At 44.3% G+C, this 17,593-nt stretch overlaps 1 protein-coding gene across 5 annotated transcripts in view; it reads left to right on the top strand.

Moving 5' to 3' along the window:
* Nucleotides 1–17,593, top strand: part of LARP1 (La ribonucleoprotein 1, translational regulator) — a 66,381-nt gene that overhangs the window by 44,516 nt on the left and 4,272 nt on the right. The window contains exons 5-16 of one of the 5 annotated variants that reach the window (XM_053377092.1): nt 3,725–3,899; nt 4,260–4,400; nt 4,796–4,939; nt 5,566–5,728; nt 7,103–7,247; nt 7,773–7,947; nt 10,408–10,577; nt 11,887–12,240; nt 15,023–15,146; nt 15,962–16,167; nt 16,305–16,411; nt 16,707–16,858. In XM_053377092.1, coding sequence (XP_053233067.1) covers nt 3,725–3,899; nt 4,260–4,400; nt 4,796–4,939; nt 5,566–5,728; nt 7,103–7,247; nt 7,773–7,947; nt 10,408–10,577; nt 11,887–12,240; nt 15,023–15,146; nt 15,962–16,167; nt 16,305–16,411; nt 16,707–16,858 — 2,056 coding nt within the window. Of the gene's footprint in view, nt 1–3,724; nt 3,900–4,259; nt 4,401–4,795; nt 4,949–5,565; nt 5,729–7,102; nt 7,248–7,772; nt 7,948–10,407; nt 10,578–11,886; nt 12,241–15,022; nt 15,147–15,961; nt 16,168–16,304; nt 16,412–16,706; nt 16,859–17,593 lie in introns of all 5 variants that reach the window. The other 4 variants (XM_053377090.1, XM_053377089.1, XM_053377091.1 and 1 more) reach the window with 4 other exon arrangements.

Genomic DNA, 17,593 nt, shown 5'->3' on the forward strand with positions numbered 1-17,593 from the left:
GGGCCACAGTTGGTGTACCGGACTAAGTTGGTAAAAGGTATTCCTGAGTACCATCAGGACCTGAACAGCAAGGAATCTAGCAGCACCCCCAAACTGGGAACTTGATTCTTTAGGAGGAGTGCAATCTCATCATGGACAGGTTGAACACCTCTATTCAAGATTGCCAGATCTCCTACCCACAAGACCTCCATCTTGTTTGGATTAAGCTGCTGCTCAGTCTTCTTCCTGATCCATCCTCAAAAAGTCTTCAAGCATTGGCTCAGAAGTTCCACAGCCTCCCTAGGTTGGATAGATTGAAAATAAGTGGTGCATCATATTAATGCACAAACAAATGACAATTCAGCCCAAACCTCTGAATAGCTTTCCCCCATTGCTTTATACAGACATTAGATAGCATGAAGGACAGGATAGAACTGTGAGGCACACCATCAAACATGGGGTAGGATATTTGTTACCCAGGCCAGGGTAGTAAAGCCTAAGGCCAGTGTGAAGCTGAAAACTTTTTTAAAAAAAATGTACTAGGAAAAATACCGTATTTTTTCGCACAATAGGATGCACCTTGTTTTAGAAGAAGGAGAACAAGGGGGGGGGAAATCTCCCCCTCTCTGCCCAGTGCCCCTTCAGCGAAGCGGCAGGAGGCGCTGCGCAGAGAGGGGGAGAATTTCCCCCCTCTTGTTTTCCCCCTCTAAAACAAGGTGTCGTTTAAGGTGCGTTCAGTCGCCTTCAGGCGGCTACCTTGGAAGCCTGGAGAGCGAGAAGGGTCGGTGCGCACCGACCCCTCTCGCTCTCCAGGCTTCAGGTTCCTTTCGACCTGCTCTTTGGGGCTGGCGGGGGGAAGCCCACCACCAGCCCCAAAGAGCAGGTCGGGGAGCAGCGGAAAGGCGCGTAGCGGAGAGGCTGCTGCCATAGTCACGCGTCACATCTCCAGCTGGGAGAGGGTCGCGGGGCTATGGGTTCTTTAGCCCCCCCTCCCCCGTGCTCTCCTGGCTGGAGAGGTGACTCGCAGCTAAAGAGGCTCCTGCCATAGCCGCGCCTCACCTCTCCAGCCGGGAGAGGGTCGCGGGGCTATGGCGTCTTCGCTTCATAGGACGCACACACATTTCCCCTTCATTTTTGAAGGGGAAAAAGTGCATCCTATAGAGCAAAAAATATGGTATATACCACTCAAACACTTCTTAATTATTTTAAGATAAGAAAGACCAAGAAACAAACCTCCCCAGTCCCTCTTAAAGGATTATGACTATCTTGTACGCGCTCCCCCCCAAAAAAAGACTGTGGACCTGTGTATCTGCAACTTGGCAGGCCTAATCTGCACTGCAGGAACTCTTGCATCTGTAAATTTCATCAACTTGGTCAAAAGGGGGGAAATATTGCCATATTTAGATTTTCCATTATAGTTAATTGGCCTACAGAGCTTCATTTTATATGGAGTGACTTGGAACCTGAGACGTGGATTCAAGAAAAATATCATAGAAACAGATCAGAATTTATTTCTGAAGTGCACAGGTGATACAAGGTGAAACTTGGCCTGTGTACACATCCTAGTTTTTGTCTTCTTTCAAATCCTGTAGTGACTAAGGATGAGGTTGAATGCCTTGAACTTGATGGTTGTTTTGTTTTTCTAATGGTTAGAGAAATGACCTGTGTTTGTTCATCTAAAAAATCTAGGCTTTAGGATATAACTTTGATCATTTCTTAACTTAAAAGAAGGAAAGGGGACAATTTGAATTCATTCCAATTCCTCTGTAGGTTGTAGAGGTATTTATGCCTACTCACTGAAGGTTTTTTTTTTTAAATAAAAAAGATACAGGAAATCAGTTACAAAGCAGGTTAAAGAATAACCCTTTGTTCAGTGGGCAAAGTGTCACTTTTCAATAACAGATTCTCAATTGCTGGGAATTTACCACTGTCTCTGCTTCTGTTAAGTGGAGAAAGCCAACTGTCCTTTGGCTGGTGTTGCGATAGCAGAATTGCAACATGGTGCTTTGTACAAAATGACAAAGATTAAAGGATGTATTTTCTTTTTCCAGGGAATTCCCATTCTCTCCACAGCATTTATTTATCTAGTTCTTTTTAGTCCTTGAAAGTGATTTTCAGTTTGGTTTTACAGGTGGACCAATTTTCTGCATTTTCTCCTTGAACTTTAGTTTGGTGCTGCATAAGCTGCCCAGATAACTTGGTTATTGGATGGCATATAAATATTCCTGACAATTTGTTTAAAAACACAGTGGAATCACCAGGAAGCAAATAGGGTGTAAATTGTGGTATAAATTCCAATTCTTCCTATTTTATGCATGAGCACAAACTGACCCGCCACTGATACAGTTCAGAAAGAGAGAACAATTAGTTTACCTATCAGGTAAGCTACAATTTTCTAGGAGTCACATTCCATTCCCTTCTTGGTTGCGCTCTTCCTTCTGAGTGCTTCCTTGTTGTTGCAAACCCTACAGCATTGAGCTATTTGAGCAACCCCCAGTATACTTACGAAAAGTATTGAAGTTCATCTCCTTTAAAAGAAAAAAGTGCTATATTTTTAAAGATTAAATTGAAGGAAGGCAAGAATATACTTACTTTTACCCCCCCCAAAAAAAACCCTGCACGTGCACACACATATGCAAAAATGTGTTTATGTTCGATTTTATCTGTATGTTCTTACTCTTACTTTAACGTAACCAACATGTCATAAATTAAAATGATATTCCCTACCATGAGCGTATTTGGTCAAATATGCCTAAAGATGTATGCATGGGTGAATGTTTGAAGGGGTGAAGAAGTGTGGAAACATGATAATTCATGCTGCGGCACAGAGTCTGTTGTTTCCCCCCATATTGCTGAGAGTTCAGTTTGAGCAACACTTTTTGGGGGTGCTAAATCTCTGCTTAGGAGAAAGCCAGGAATAGCTCATTACAGATCCCAGGCAGATGATTTCCTTTTAGGGTTTCCCTGCCCACTATGCTCCCTAGCTCAGCGGTGCTATTCTGGGACATCAGCTTGGAGCCCATTCTAAAATCTGGCCACAACGGAGAAGGTAAATTTACCAAGTCTTCAGGCAAACCTGGGATTGTTCTTACGAGGAGATGAAGCAGGTGGGCTGGTTAGCACCAAGCCAGGCTTCTGGAGCCGGTGCCTTGTCTGCTGTATGGCTTTATGGTGGGTGGGATAAGCACTCAAAGAGGGACACAGCGCAGATGCAGAAGTGCTTAAAGCATACTTCTATTTTTGGGCTTCCCTCCCCTTTGGCAGTAGCTTTCCAGCATCATTATCTCTTGTCAGCCAGCCCCTTCTCTGGGTCTGGTGTCCTGCCTTGTCTTCATTCACCAAATTTACCATGTCTGGTTTCTGCATCATTCAGAAATCATTGGGATTCATTCTGCAGTGCATGTGCCTGAAGTACTCACTTGCCTTCTAATTTGACTAAAGTCTTGCTCTTGTAACCTTCTTAACTTCGGAACATGCTGCTCCTATATAACTATGCAATAACTACTTCGGCTTGAAGTTGTGCTTTATCAAGAAGTTATTGCTCATGAATTGGTGCTCTCTCTTGAGGGTAACCAATTGTTCTTGGTTTCTAGACTCTTCAGGTGGGCTCATAAGAGTGATTGTGAACGCAAGTGTGATTGTGAGCACATCAGGCAGCTAAATGAACTTGTTGTGTCAGTTGTGACCCACCTTTGCTCAACCGCCATTTTGATTCTCAGCTTGCATGTCTGATTGTCATTTTCAGCAGCTGCCACACAAGCCTCAATCTCTCCGGAAGGTTCCTATTAAGAAGAACATGAAGGAGCAGGAGAAAGGGGAAGGGAGCGATGGTAAAGAGAACATGAAAGCCCGGTCAGATGAATCGGGGGAGGAGAAGAATGGAGATGATGACAACCAGAAATCAGCTCAGAAGAAGAAGGGTGAGAAGAAACTATTTGAAAGTGCTGAAGCACAGTGGTCTGGGATCTCGGGGACTTCATCAAGCTGATGCCCTCCAGATGCTTTGGATTACAACTCTTATCAGGCCCCGCTGTGCTAACTGGGACTGATGGGAGTTCTGGTCCCAAACTTCTGAAGGGCACCACGTTGGTAAAGGCTGACGTATGGTATGTCCAAGGTACGATCTGGCAGAACTTTTATTATGTTCTTTACACTTTGTGCTGGCTAAGGTCAGTTACGAAGACCGGAATGATGTGCCTTCTCTCCTTGTGCCTTCCTGGGTGAGATGTTTTGTACTTCCTCATAAAGATTTGTAACAGCCGGTCCTTGATGCCTTGCAGGTAGCAGACACAAATGGGTCCCTCTGCAAATAGACATGAAGTCTGAGGTTCCAAGAGACAAAACAGCTTCTCGCAACAACAGACAGAATGAGCAGCACCGGCACCCTTCCAACAACCGAAGTGACTCAAAAGGTATTTTTGGTAATGTATTTTTTAATTATATTTTTCGTAATGTTCAGGCTGTCATGTTCCTTCAGCTCTTTCATAGGGTAGGCTTCTAATTTCCACGTGGGCTGCAGCTTAGCCTCAAAGGCTTAGCAGTTTGACTGGGAGTTCCCTTACAAGTAGATGAGTGCATGCTATTGATACTTCTGAGTGGTGGTGTTGACTCTTTTTAAAAAATCAAAATAATATCCCAACTGAATTCTTGTGTACTTCATGTAAGGAACTGGTTTGTTCTCTGGCTAAGCCTCTGTCATTGTCTGCATAATGTGTATGAGGGAGATAGAATCCACCAGCCCTCCATGATTCAACCAGCATCTCCCAAGCATTTCACAGCTCTTAGGGGTATGCTCATCTCTAACGTTCTCTTGCAGGTTGGCATCTGGATAACAAACATGAACAAAGCTGGCCTGACCATGATGAAACCTCTAGTGTCAAGAGTGAGGGAGCAACTGTACGTGGTTCCTTCCGGGGCAGAGGCCGTGGTCGGGGACGAGGGAGAGGGCGAGGAAGAGGAGGTACTCGCTGTACGTATAAGACCGTAATATTTTTTATAATTGTGGCTTTGTGTACAGGATGTGGTTGTTGCTATAGAGCTGACAGACAACAAATTTCTTCCCCCACTTGGAATATCAATGGCTAGGGATCAACTGCATTGTTTTGGCTGGACTGTGACCCAGCACAGTTTGAGTAGATGCACTAAAATAAATGTACCATTAAAGAGCATTGTTCATGTTTGTGTAAATTTTGTGTAAATTATTGCCACTGGAAATGCAACCATACTAGCTAACTGAGTATTTTGAACTAAAAAGCTACTACACTAAGAAAACAAACTTTTTGTAGATTCTCAAATATATATTGCAAATATAATACTCATTCAAGAAGTGGCTAGTTGTGAACCTCTGTTATTATATAGTGCAACTTTGTTTTGCTCGGCCAGTGCTAGATGCACATTTTCTGTGGATCTCGCATTGCAATTCTGTTTAAAACGGTCTTTCCAAAAGAAAATGTCAATGCCTTTTCCAGTTCCTAAATTAGGCTGCTGCAAGCCTGGTTCTCCTAATCTGTGGATATTGACAGCGTAGAGTGGTCTTAGAAAAGTTGAGGTCTTAAGAAATTTCCTTTTGCTTCTTTCCCCCTGCAGCTCACTTTGATTATCAGTACGGTTACCGGAAATTTGATGGCTCTGATGGCTCACGCACTCAGAAATACACCAGTAATATCACTTACTATTTTGACAACATCAGTAGCACTGAGCTGTACAGTGTTGACCAAGAGTTGCTCAAGGACTATATCAAACGCCAGATGTAAGTGTCAGTTTTGATTCTAGCAGTAGCTAACCAAACAGTATTTGCCTTTTGAAGAGTTGTAGCTAGTTTTATACCTTTTTGTAGTAGATTAAAAGTTGGGAGTTGTGCTTGCAAAGACAATGGTCTTCATCCTCATTCTTGCTGTTCTACAAAGTAAAAGTAGATAGAATGGGGATTCTTGTACCATCATCACAGCCTATGAATATGTGCCAGTGGGTACACTGGCACAACTGTTTATAACAGGGTGGCCAATTGGAAATATGCAAGATTTTTGCTGGCCCCTGAATCAACGGTGGCAGTCTCCATAGCCATGCCCTGCACTTACAGTTAAGACTCTAGCAGGAAAAGTGAGCAGCCTCTGACATAAATTGCCTCTCTAGAAACATATCATTGTACTTGATGCCCGCTAATGCCTCTGTTGAATTGGTGGTAGTAGTGCCTGCTTCCTAGAAAAGGAAAGCTTGCCTTTTGGTGGAAGTTGCACCCTACACCTTCAGTATCTGCACTCTGTCCTGATGTGCAGAGGAAGAGAATGAATCGCCTTTTTCATGTGTTGAGACCTGGTAGAATTGAGATTGGCTGCCCTGAGGAGACTGGTAGCCTTGCTTTCCCCTTCAAGGGGTAGCCTGGACTCCCTGGGCACTGCATAGCTAAACAGAGATGCCCCTAAGTGTTTGGTTCCCATGAACGTCAGAAGTTGGCAGCCCATTAGTTAGAGCATGACATGCAAGTTGGACTACTTACCAAATCCTGGAACAGCTGAGTTCAGGATTTGCATCCTTCAGGTGTTTTTTATTATTATTATTAGAATGTCGTTCAGCTTCTTTTACTCATGTATGCAGAATTAGCTTAGTTTGAGCTAGTGTTAGTTGAAACTAGAGAAGAAAGGAGGAAATGATGAGTTTTCTTTTGCCCACATGAATACATTCTGCAAGGCTGAATCAATATTTTTATTTGTATTCAGGGGATTTTCTGCTGCTTGTTTGATATTTTATTGTTGATAGTAAAGGATTCTGTTAGAACCTTTTAAAATGATAGATGTATTAGTGTGTATTAGATTATGTTGTTAAATGTTGCAGTTTGTTGTTCAAATGGTTTTAATTATTGTATTTCATATTGGGAAAAATAATCCTGAAAGGGGGCCTAAGAATATTGAAAATACAGTATAAAAATATATACTTATTCATGTGGACATGTCTTGTGCTATGGTCCTGGAATTTTTCCCATAGCATCCAGTGCTGAAAGAGAGCTTGGGTATTACCTATTTTTGTAAAGTATTAGTAAACAGAAAGACGGGTCAGAGGTATTTCTTCTGTTAAGTGTTACCTGGTGTGTGTGTTTGTTTCATCGTCTACTATTTGCTGTGTTCAGAGAGTACTACTTCAGTGTTGACAACTTGGAACGAGATTTTTTCCTGAGACGGAAAATGGATACAGAAGGCTTTCTTCCCATCACCCTGATTGCCAGTTTCCATCGGGTGCAGGCCTTGACTACAGATGTTGGCCTCATAATTAAGGTAAAAAATTACCCTGTGTTTCTTATTTGGGCGACTTGTAGTGGAGTGCTGGGCAGTCAAGACTGAAATGTGCTTTTCAGACCCTTGGGCATGTCCTGATATACCTCAGAGCAAGATGATCAAAGCAGAGTGGCAAATGTCTCAGCAGGCTTGTGGTCTTTGCAGTTATGCAAAAGGTAGTTCATGCATTCTGCCAACTGCATGCTTGCAGTTTTCAGGATGCACTTGCATTTTGAAGACTGAGGCTTTAAATAGCTGTAAGACAGGGCTTGCAGCTCTGTTCTGCATTGATATTATTTGCATACTTCTGCAGGGATTTCTTTGTCTGCACAATCAAGGGTGTTAGAGAAATTTTTTTGTAAACAAACAATGGTCTGAAGAAAAAGGAAGGTGAACCTTTATACGCAGTATTAAATATACGTCTCTGTTTCTGTGGGGAGTAGGGACTGGGGAGAGGGTGTGGGAGGAAGAGAGGGAGAAGGGTATCTTACTTTAGTATTAATGCTGACAGTGATTGTTTTTCAGGCATTGAAAGACAGCAAAGTGGTAGAGATTGTGGACCAGAAAATCAGGAGAAAGGAAGAACCAGAAAAATGGCCTTTACCTGGCCCTCCCATGACAGACTATGCACAGACTGACTTCTCTCAGCTCATCAACTGCCCAGAGTTTGTGCCCAGGCAAAGCTTCCAAAAGGAAACAGGTTTGTTGATAGTGTTTTAGAAACTCTATCCAAGCAGTTTTATTTGTGTTGGTGGTGGTGAATTTGAGACCAGGACACCATTATGTATCTTGCATAATGGTTAGCAAAACTTCAGCTTTACTTAACTAAGACGTGCACACAAAGTTGACTGCACTGTTCTATCAAGACTTTCTTGAACATGTAATGTGTACATCCTGTTTTTTAGTTCTCAAATGTTTTGGCTCCTGAACGACTGAAACCTGGAAGTGACTGTTCCGGTTTTCGAAAGTTCTTTTGGAAGCCGAACATCCGATGGGGCTTCCGATTGGCTGCAGCCAATCAGAAGCCGCACTTTGGAAGCCGAACGGACTTCCGGAACTGATTCCGTTTGACTTCCAAGGTACGACTGTATTGCTATCCAGTCATGTAGATAATGGGTGATCTCAATCCATTAGGAGATAGATTCTTCTAAGAAAAATAATGTCTGATTCCCTTTGTGTTGGCTTTGAGAGCTTATTGGAAATAAAATTGATCAAGACCTTGAAAGGTACAGCCCTATGCCTCACACTCAAGTTGAGTGTGTTGTGTGTTGCTGAGCAGGCATTGTGTTCTGTTTTGTTCTTGGTGTATGCCTGATGAACACAGTATTGGCCAGCAAAGCTGTTTTAAATGGTGAAGGGAATGTTAAATACTAGTCCCCAAGGTAAAGAGGAGGAACCTTAGGCAGCTCGCTGTGGCCAGTTGACAAAATAATTTGCCAATAAAATTGCTTATATCTGAGCTGAATCTATAGCTCAGCAGTTCCCAACCTTTCTGGGGTTATGTACCCCTGTGGGAATCTGATGAAAACTATGGAACACCTCCCCAGAAAAATACACATACGCACAAAACAATGTATTTTTTGCATTGGAATTTTTGTGTGTTACTGGTTCACCCCCTGAAGCCCTCCATCGACCACCTAGTGGTTCCATGGACCTCCACAGGTTAAGAACACCTGATCTAAGACGTCTGCTATTTTAGTGACTTAAATACTGAGCTTGAGGATGTGGACAAATCGCTTTGAAGATAGGGACACGGGTGGCACTGTGGGTAAAAGCCTCAGCGCCTAGGGCTTGCCGATCGCATGGTCGGCGGTTCGAATCCCCGCAGCGGGGTGCGCTCCCGCTGCTCGGTCCCAGCGCCTGCCAACCTAGCAGTTCGAAAGCACCCCCGGGTGCAAGTAGATAAATAGGGACCGCTTACCAGCGGGAAGGTAAACGGCGTTTCTGTGTGCGGCTCTGGCTAGCCAGAGCAGTGATGTCACGCTGGCCACGTGACCCGGAAGTGTCTCCGGACAGCGCTGGCCCCCGGCCTCTAGAGTGAGATGGGCGCACAACCCTAGAGTCTGTCAAGACTGGCCCATACGGGCAGGGGTACCTTTACCTTTACCTGGTTCACCCCCTGAAGCCCTCCATCGACCACCTAGGGGTTCCATGGACCTCCACAGGTTAAGAACACCTGATCTAAGACGTCTGCTATTTTAGTGACTTAAATATTGAGCTTGAGGATGTGGACAAATCGCTTTGAAGATTGAGACCAACCACTTGTGTTTTAAATCCATATACATCTTCGCTGAGTAAAAGTGCTAGAGGAGGGCTGGCTGTTTGGATTGCAGAGACTGTTAATGCTTCTCTGGATGAGAGCTGCTTTCTAACTCCATTAAAGGAAACAGTTGTAAGGTTTTTATTGACAAAGCCCCCCTTGGATACTACCACTCTTGGTAGTTATTGGTTAGTCTAACTTAATTTCTGGTGCTCATTTTTTCTGACCATTAAAATTGCACTTCCTTTCAGTTGATTTCTAGGTCCAGATAAAGGTGCTGGCTAATAACTGTAACACCTTAAGTGACTTGGGGCCAGGATATTTCAACAGCTTCTGTATGAACCTGCCCATCAGTTACAGTAATCTTTAGCATAGCTCTTCCATGTATTGCACCACCAAGGCAGGTGCACTAGGTGGAGATACAAGCTGTTGTTGTTGTTGTTCTAGCGCTCTCATTTTGGAACTGCCTCCCAAGGATGGTTAGACTGGCCCCTTCTGTGTTGTGCTTCAGGCAGGTGGTGAAAACATTTTATATATTTCTAGCATTCTTCCCTGTAGAGAAATGGGAGTCTCAGCTGGTGAAAGGAAAGCCACTGAATATCATAATTAGCCAGGGCTATGTAAGGCTCAGGCAAAAATTCTAAGGATCATATAATAGAACCAACAATTTTTCATGAGTGCTTAATACAAATTAAGTAGAAAATATGTAAATAGCCAAAGCTCTTCCACTCATCTCAGATGTTCATGATAGCTCTGTAAAGGGAGGTGAAAGTTGCCACCCATACTCGGTTGCAAAGCACATGCTATTCACAGCACCAGGCTTATCCTTGTGAGTGTTTTGTAAAGGGCTGTTGCCTGCATGTACAGATATTTATCTTTTACTAAAATACCATGTTACAGAATCTGCTCCTGGGTCTCCCCGCTCTGCTAGTCCTGTGCCAACGAAGACAGAGGAAGTTAGTAATCTGAAGACAATGCCCAAAGGCCTTTCTGCCAGCCTGCCAGACTTGGACTCTGAAGCATGGATTGAAGTGAAGAAGAGGCCTAGGCCTTCTCCAATCAGACCCAAGGTAGTTGGTGAATTGCATTAGCTGACATCCTCATGTATGTCAGACCTGCAAATGGACACATTTAATGCTCCTAGACATAGGAGGTTCTGGAACAGGGGTCAGCAAACTTCTTCATCAGGGGGCCAGTCCACTGTCCCTCAGACCTTGTGGGGGGCCGGACTATATTTTGAAAAATAGAAATACCCTGCAAGCCGGTCCTGCAGCTGCCTCAGGACCTGGAGGAGGAACACACACTGCATGTGCTCAGGAGCACGTCTCGGCACCGCCCGCTCACCGGCATTGTTGACATGCAGCAGCTGTTCCATCAGCCTGTCCCTGCGGAGCTCCCAGGCGGTATGCACCACATGCTGTGGCCCATCGTCCGAGGCCAAGTCTGTGGGCAGGCAGCGCATGCAGAGTGCCGGGCAGGCAGTGTGCAGCTCATCCTCCAGCTGCTCCAGCTCGGCTGCCAAGCATGCCACCAGCAGCAGCGCTGAGCCAGGCACAGGGCCAGCATGCGTGCCAAGCTCCAACTGAAGCCCCACGACGCGCTCGTCACAATGCCCATGGCACGGCCCAGACCTGCCGCCCGCCCACCAGCCTCTCCATCCATGGCCGTGCCAGATTTACCTCAGCGTGCGCGTGGCAAGGTTTCGGATTGGCTGCAGGAACTTCCAATCTGAAGCCGCGCCAGCGTCACTGCCCGCCCAGAGGTGTCCGCGGCTTCTTTTCAAGGAAATGCCACACCGGTTTAGCTCAGTGCGGGGACTGACTGAGCGGGCGGCAGGGTCTGCAAGCTGGATTTATGAGCCTGGTGGGCCGCCTCCGGCCCCCGGGCCATAGTTGCCGACCCCTGTTCTAGAACGTTTATGTGGCACTTTCTCCCCTTAGTTGTGTCAAGGGAGGTGATGTTTCTGCTCTTTCCCAAAAGAGTTATTCCTGCACACAAACTACATCATAATTCCATCTATCCTTTTTCTGTAATTTGTACTATTGAATTTTGTGAGGTTTAGATGCTGGTTCACGTCTCTTGGAGTTATAGCTGTGCAGGGTTCTACTTTAAGGCCCCAAGGCTGGTTTGCTATGCTTGAAGGATGAGCATCTATGGAAGGGTTGCTGTGCCTGGAGGATCATGATGGGTGGAAGATGGTCATATGGTGGGCTGGGCTTTATGTGACTAGGGTGTGTTTGGTTTGTTAGGCGTTGACCTTTGTTTTGAGGTTGAACCTTTGCCTGTCTTGTTTTGCTGCCTAGGATCCCCTAGATAAGTCTTCTGTGATCAGTGTCCCAGCAGCTTCTGTCTTAACAGTATTATCTATTTTGAAACCAGAAACCAGAAGAATCCAAAACGCCAGTGAAGCAGAAAGATCAGGATGAGCCTGAGGAGCTGGACTTCATGTTTGATGAGGAGATGGAACAGATGGATGGCCGAAAAAACACCTTTACAGATTGGTCAGATGAGGATTCAGACTACGAAATTGATGACAGAGACGTGAATAAGATTTTGATTGTAACACAGACACCCCCTTATCTGCGCCGGCATCCAGGGGGAGATAGAACGGGCAACCACACATCCAGGGCGAAGATGAGTTCAGAGTTGGCTAAGGTGATCAATGATGGGCTGTACTACTATGAGCAGGACCTGTGGACAGAGCAGTTCGAGCCAGAGTACTCTCAGATAAAGGTGAGAACCAGGGGTGCACCACCTTAGCGCAAACAAAAATGGTTGTGTTCTGAAAGCGGGAAAAGGAGTTGTGTGTACTGTGTCTTAATCATATTTTTAGTTCAATGGTGGTTTAATTTTCACAATTTATGAGATAATATTACTTGTGCCTTGCGCAAAAAGTATTAAATCACTTGCCAACCCACCTGTATGTAACTGAGTTGGGAGCATTGCAAGCAGTGGATCTGACAAGCATCTGTTTGCCCTGGGAACATGACTAACATGCAAGTTGTCTCTGCTACCTTTTTCTGCTTCCTTTGTGTGGGAGTGACTGATGAAAGAAGATAGAATTGGAACCAGCAGTCATTAACTATGTTCCTATATGCTTGTATCTTGAGTATGAAAGTATTGTTCAGTTTCTTTTATTGTATCCTTTTCAATATATGTATAATATATGATAACCCTGGTTATGGATTCCAAACAATAAGTACCACCACCTATTTGTAAGAAGTCTTCACACGACGTAATTGTTTCCTTCCACCTTGCATCACACCCATGCCTTGCTTTTTTGTTACTTAGGCCTAGTTTTAAACATGATTCTGGACTTGCTGAAAAATAATACATGTGCAGTTTTGAACAATGTGTTGTTTAGAATCTGAATTGACAGTACTTGGGCATGCCATGTTATCATGCTTGCATTGCAGGCTTTCTGGTCCCTGACAAACTAACATGTTTTGGCATACTCTGTTTATATACTTCTGAGTATGTGTAGTACCAAACAGGTAATATTCTCCCCTCCCAAACATTTCTGATGTATTGTTTAAACTGGCCCTTAATTTTCAGCCTTTATTCTGCCATTGTGCTTGCAACCTATTATGCCTCAAATGCTTTCACGTGCTGTCTTGTCTTCCTCTCTGGAGCAATTGCTTTTAAGACTTTCTGTTGTGCTGTTGTCTCATCTTCCCTTGCTTGGGGTGGTGAATTTTGGCAAAACTGACTTTTTAGGTGCAAAATTCTATGAGTGTAGTCCATAGGCACATACTGGATGAGGACTTTGTCTCCTTAACCCCTTGCAGTTTTATGCCACTTGTTTGTTAAGACTTTATTTGAACCCTGCTCGTTCTAGCTCTGGAATCTGTATTCACTCAATGAAACAGTGCCTCTGAGCACATGTCAAATGCCATTCACTTTTCCACTGAGTAATCCGGGTAAGGAAGAAGGGCTTTCAGGCTTACCAGCCAGCAGATTGTGGTGCCTCTTATTTTCAGAAATGAATAGCTGCCAGAGGTAATTGCTCAGCTGCTTCCCAGAGGGAGCTCTTGCAACATTTGAGAGCATGCAAAGATCAGCTACTAAACACAGACCTACAACTTAAATATGCAGTCCTTATTAAGGCTGGCCTTGGATGATCTGGTGGCAGATGTTTGAGATGGGAACATAGAGTTGCTGCTGAAGGGACTGCAACTGTTCAGTGCTGGCTGCAGCAAATCAGAGAATCCTTCTGTATTTCCTACCTAAGGGCTTACTTTACAAAAAGATGTTCAGGATCAAGCATACTATACATTTGCTTCACAGAGAGGAATTATGTTAGGTGTGACTGCCTAAGGAGGCTTTGTGGAGCATTTACACATTACTAGAAGGTGTTTCCTAATGTGCAATTTGAAATTGCAAGTTACCATAACTACAGGCCTCACTGGCCTGTGGATGCAAGGCCTTCTTGTAAATGAAAAACATGGGAGAGAAATATGCAGAACCATCTCTCCTCCTCTGGCTCAACTTCCCATAATTGGTTGCTCTTGCCCCCCTTCCCCTGTCTGGCTCTGGGTGTGTATACACACCAGACTTTTAAAACACATGGTTTCTCCCACGCAGAATCCTGAGAACCAGTTTGTTGTGGGTGCTGGGAATTGGAGCTGTGGGGGAGGGGTAAACTATAGTTCCCGGAATTCTTTAGGCTAAGCCGTGTACTTTAAATGTAGGGTGTGGTACTGGAAGTGAGCTGGAAATAAAGAGGAGTAGTAGAAATAACAGCCGGAGGGAGGGCTAGGCTGTGCGCTCCTTTTACGAAAATAAAAATGTGTCTACCATCTCCATACCTATTTTGGCTTGGTTATGCTTACCAAACTCTGCACATGGGGGTCTGTATTTCTGAGTTGTAATGAATCCTCCTACAGGCAATGACTTGTGGTCATTCAAAGCCCACACAAGTTGCTGCAACTCGGAAGTGGTCTTAAAAAGTGGTGGCGCATAACAGAGCAGACTTGCACGCGCTCCACAGATGTGCGCAGGGCCGAAATACAACCTCTGCACAACACGGTTGTTGTCTGTATATTCTCTATATATTCTTCAGTCAACTCAATATACAGTGGCCTCTAGTATGTCTGAGTTCCACATATAATTATTTGTAATCTGCACCCCGTTTTTATTGTTGGGTCTCGGCTGACCGACTGGTTGTCTCCATGACTGGGATTGTTAATGAAAGTTTTGCCTTCCAATGAAGAAAGCTTTGCCTCAGAAGAAGTTTTGTGTGATGTGGGTGGCTGTTTCACCAGATTTTTTTTAAATGTTGCAAACATCTAGTGGACTGACTTGTAGATTTTGTCACACTTGAAACTGGTGCATTGTTCTTCAACACATGTAGCCTGTGATTTGCCGTTTCCTTGGGTGGTGGGTGGGGAGGGGAAAAACACGAAACAGAATAATAAGCTATATTTTATTTTATTTATTATTATTATTATGTATCCTACCACCTCCAGATATAAGTGTTTCATTTCTCTGTGATTCCTCCTTCCCCCAAATGCAGCAAGAAGTAGAGAACTTCAAGAAGGTCAATATGATCAGCCGAGAACAGTTTGACACTTTGACTCCTGAGCCTCCCATTGATCCAAATCAGGAAGTTCCTCCAGGACCACCAAGGTTCCAACAAGGTAGGAGACCAAACCCTTTGCAGAATGCTTGGTGTTATCTTTTCACTTTTAGGAGGGTCTCGCCCAATAACACTTCCAACCATTTAAGTTACATTTCCATATTCTCTTATCTGCTCTGTTATTCCAGACTTTGGACGTGTTAAGTCTAGCAACTAGAATTACTTCAGAGTTGTGAGATTTGCAGTTGCAGCCCCAGAATTGAGGGAACATTTATTGAGGATAAATGTAAAGATTTAATTGGGACTGTAAAGATTTAATTGGGAATGAAATATAAAAACCTGTATGTATTTGTGTGTGTGTGTGTGTGTGTGTGTGTGTGTGTGTGTGTTGGTTGATACTGTGTTTTAATGTTGTATCTATGTATATATTGTACAGGATGTGTGCGTGTGTGTATATATGTATATATTTCAGTGGTTCATATGACCATGCTGGTTAAAATAACAACAAATAGGAAGTTACTCTAGTATGTTTCTTATCTTTACAGTCCTTATCCATCGTTTTGGTGGTGCTTTTATTTTTTATTTCTAAAGCACTCCCCGCCCCCCGGAAACGTACTATAATCAGTGCTATTTTTCTAGAAAAAGACGTGGCAGAACTCACCATGAACTTCCTCCCTTGTTCTCTTACAATGGTAATGGCACCCACCTGAGAGGTGCCAGAACTGAGTTCCAGTGAATTCCGGCTGGAAAAAAAGCCCTGACTATAATTTATTTTCCCTTGTGGCAGGTTATTAAGAGTCAGAAAGAAGTGTGTTTATATGGATGTTGGACATATATGCAGGAGAAGCTATAGAGATTTTGGTGTTGTTTTTTTAGTTCCTACAGATGCTCTGGCAAATAAGCTCTTTGGTGTGCCAGAGCCTTCAACCATTGCCCGATCTTTGCCAACAACTGTGCCAGAATCCCCAAACTATCGCAATGCCAGGACTCCCAGGACTCCTCGCACACCTCAACTGAAAGACCCAACACAGACGCCCCGTTTTTACCCAGTGGTTAAGGAAGGCAGGTTGATAGATGCCAAGGTAAGTCTTGCATACCAAAAGCTTTGCCTGTGCCAAATGCATGTGATTATGCTCAATGTATTTGTGATTCTTCTTGACTTGGAGACCATAAGAAATACCAGTCTCCATTATGTCAACTGAGCCCTTGCTTCTTGCAGACGCCCCGGAAGAGGAAGACACGGCACAGTTCAAATCCTCCAATGGAATGTCATGTTGGTTGGGTGATGGATTCCCGGGAGCATAGGCCTCGAACTGCATCCATAAGGTACTACAAAGACAGGCAGTTGATAATTCTCAGTGAAGTTTTAAAACAGGTGGCAGGGGGCATTAGATCCAGATGAAAACAGATTTATTTATTTTTTTGCAAAAGTTCTCTGTTTTGTTCACCCCCTCTTCTCCATATTGACTTAGTTTTCAGCATTTTCTCAGAAACATGCTTGCAGTCAGAGAAAATCCCCTTTTGAAGTATAGTTGAACCTTATGTCATTTCTGTAGCTTTCTGAATACTTCAGTAATGCTTCTGAGTGCTTCTCTGACTCAAGTGTTTTCTCCTTGCTCAGTTCCAGCCCCTCAGAAGGCACACCAGCCATTGGCAGCTATGGCTGCACTCCACAATCATTGCCCAAGTTCCAGCATCCCTCCCATGAACTCCTCAAGGAGAATGGCTTCACACAACATGTCTACCACAAGTATCGCCGGCGCTGCCTTAATGGTGAGTTGTATAGATACACTTGAAGTTGTCTAGATACTTGGCTTTTATGCAGGCCTTGATAGCAGTCAAGCTGGTGCTGAAGACAGCAATCATTTTTCTTAGTACAGTCAACTCGTAACTTAACTCATGCAATTTCAGCTTTATGCAGCTGGAAGCCTGCCAGTTGAAATCACACAAATTAAATGCACAGAAGGCAGGGAGCTTGAAAGCTTTTTGTGCAGGGTTTCCCAATGTGAAAGTAACTTTTAAGCGCTCTGCCCTGCTCTGGGAGGCTCTCGTGAGATCTTGTGTGGCTGTCCAAGATCTTGTGAGAGCCTTCTGCAGCCTGGAAGGGCTGGGGGCATGGAGGATGACCTGTTTGGCATGCTGGCTCCAGAAGGTAAGATTGCTTATGCAGGAGCGATTTCAAGGGGTTATTCTGACTATGCCCCATGCGTAAGATGCGAGTTGACTGTAAGGCAAATGCTAGAACTGTATGTTTATGATATACCGTATTTTTCGCACCATAGGACGCACCGGACAATAGGACGCACCTTGTTTTAGAGGGGGGAGAACAAGGGGAAAAAATTCTTCCGCTCTCTGCCCAGCGCCCCTTCAGCGAAGCGGCAGGAAGCGCTGCGCAGAGAGTGGGAGAATTTCCCCCCTCTTGTTTTCCCGCTCTAAAACAAGGTGCCGTTTAAGGTGCGTTCAGGCGGCTACCTTGAAAGCCTGGAGAGCGAGAGGGGTCGGTGCGCA

This window comes from Podarcis raffonei, chromosome 2, assembly GCF_027172205.1.
Source record: "Podarcis raffonei isolate rPodRaf1 chromosome 2, rPodRaf1.pri, whole genome shotgun sequence".
Lineage (NCBI taxonomy): Eukaryota > Metazoa > Chordata > Lepidosauria > Squamata > Lacertidae > Podarcis > Podarcis raffonei.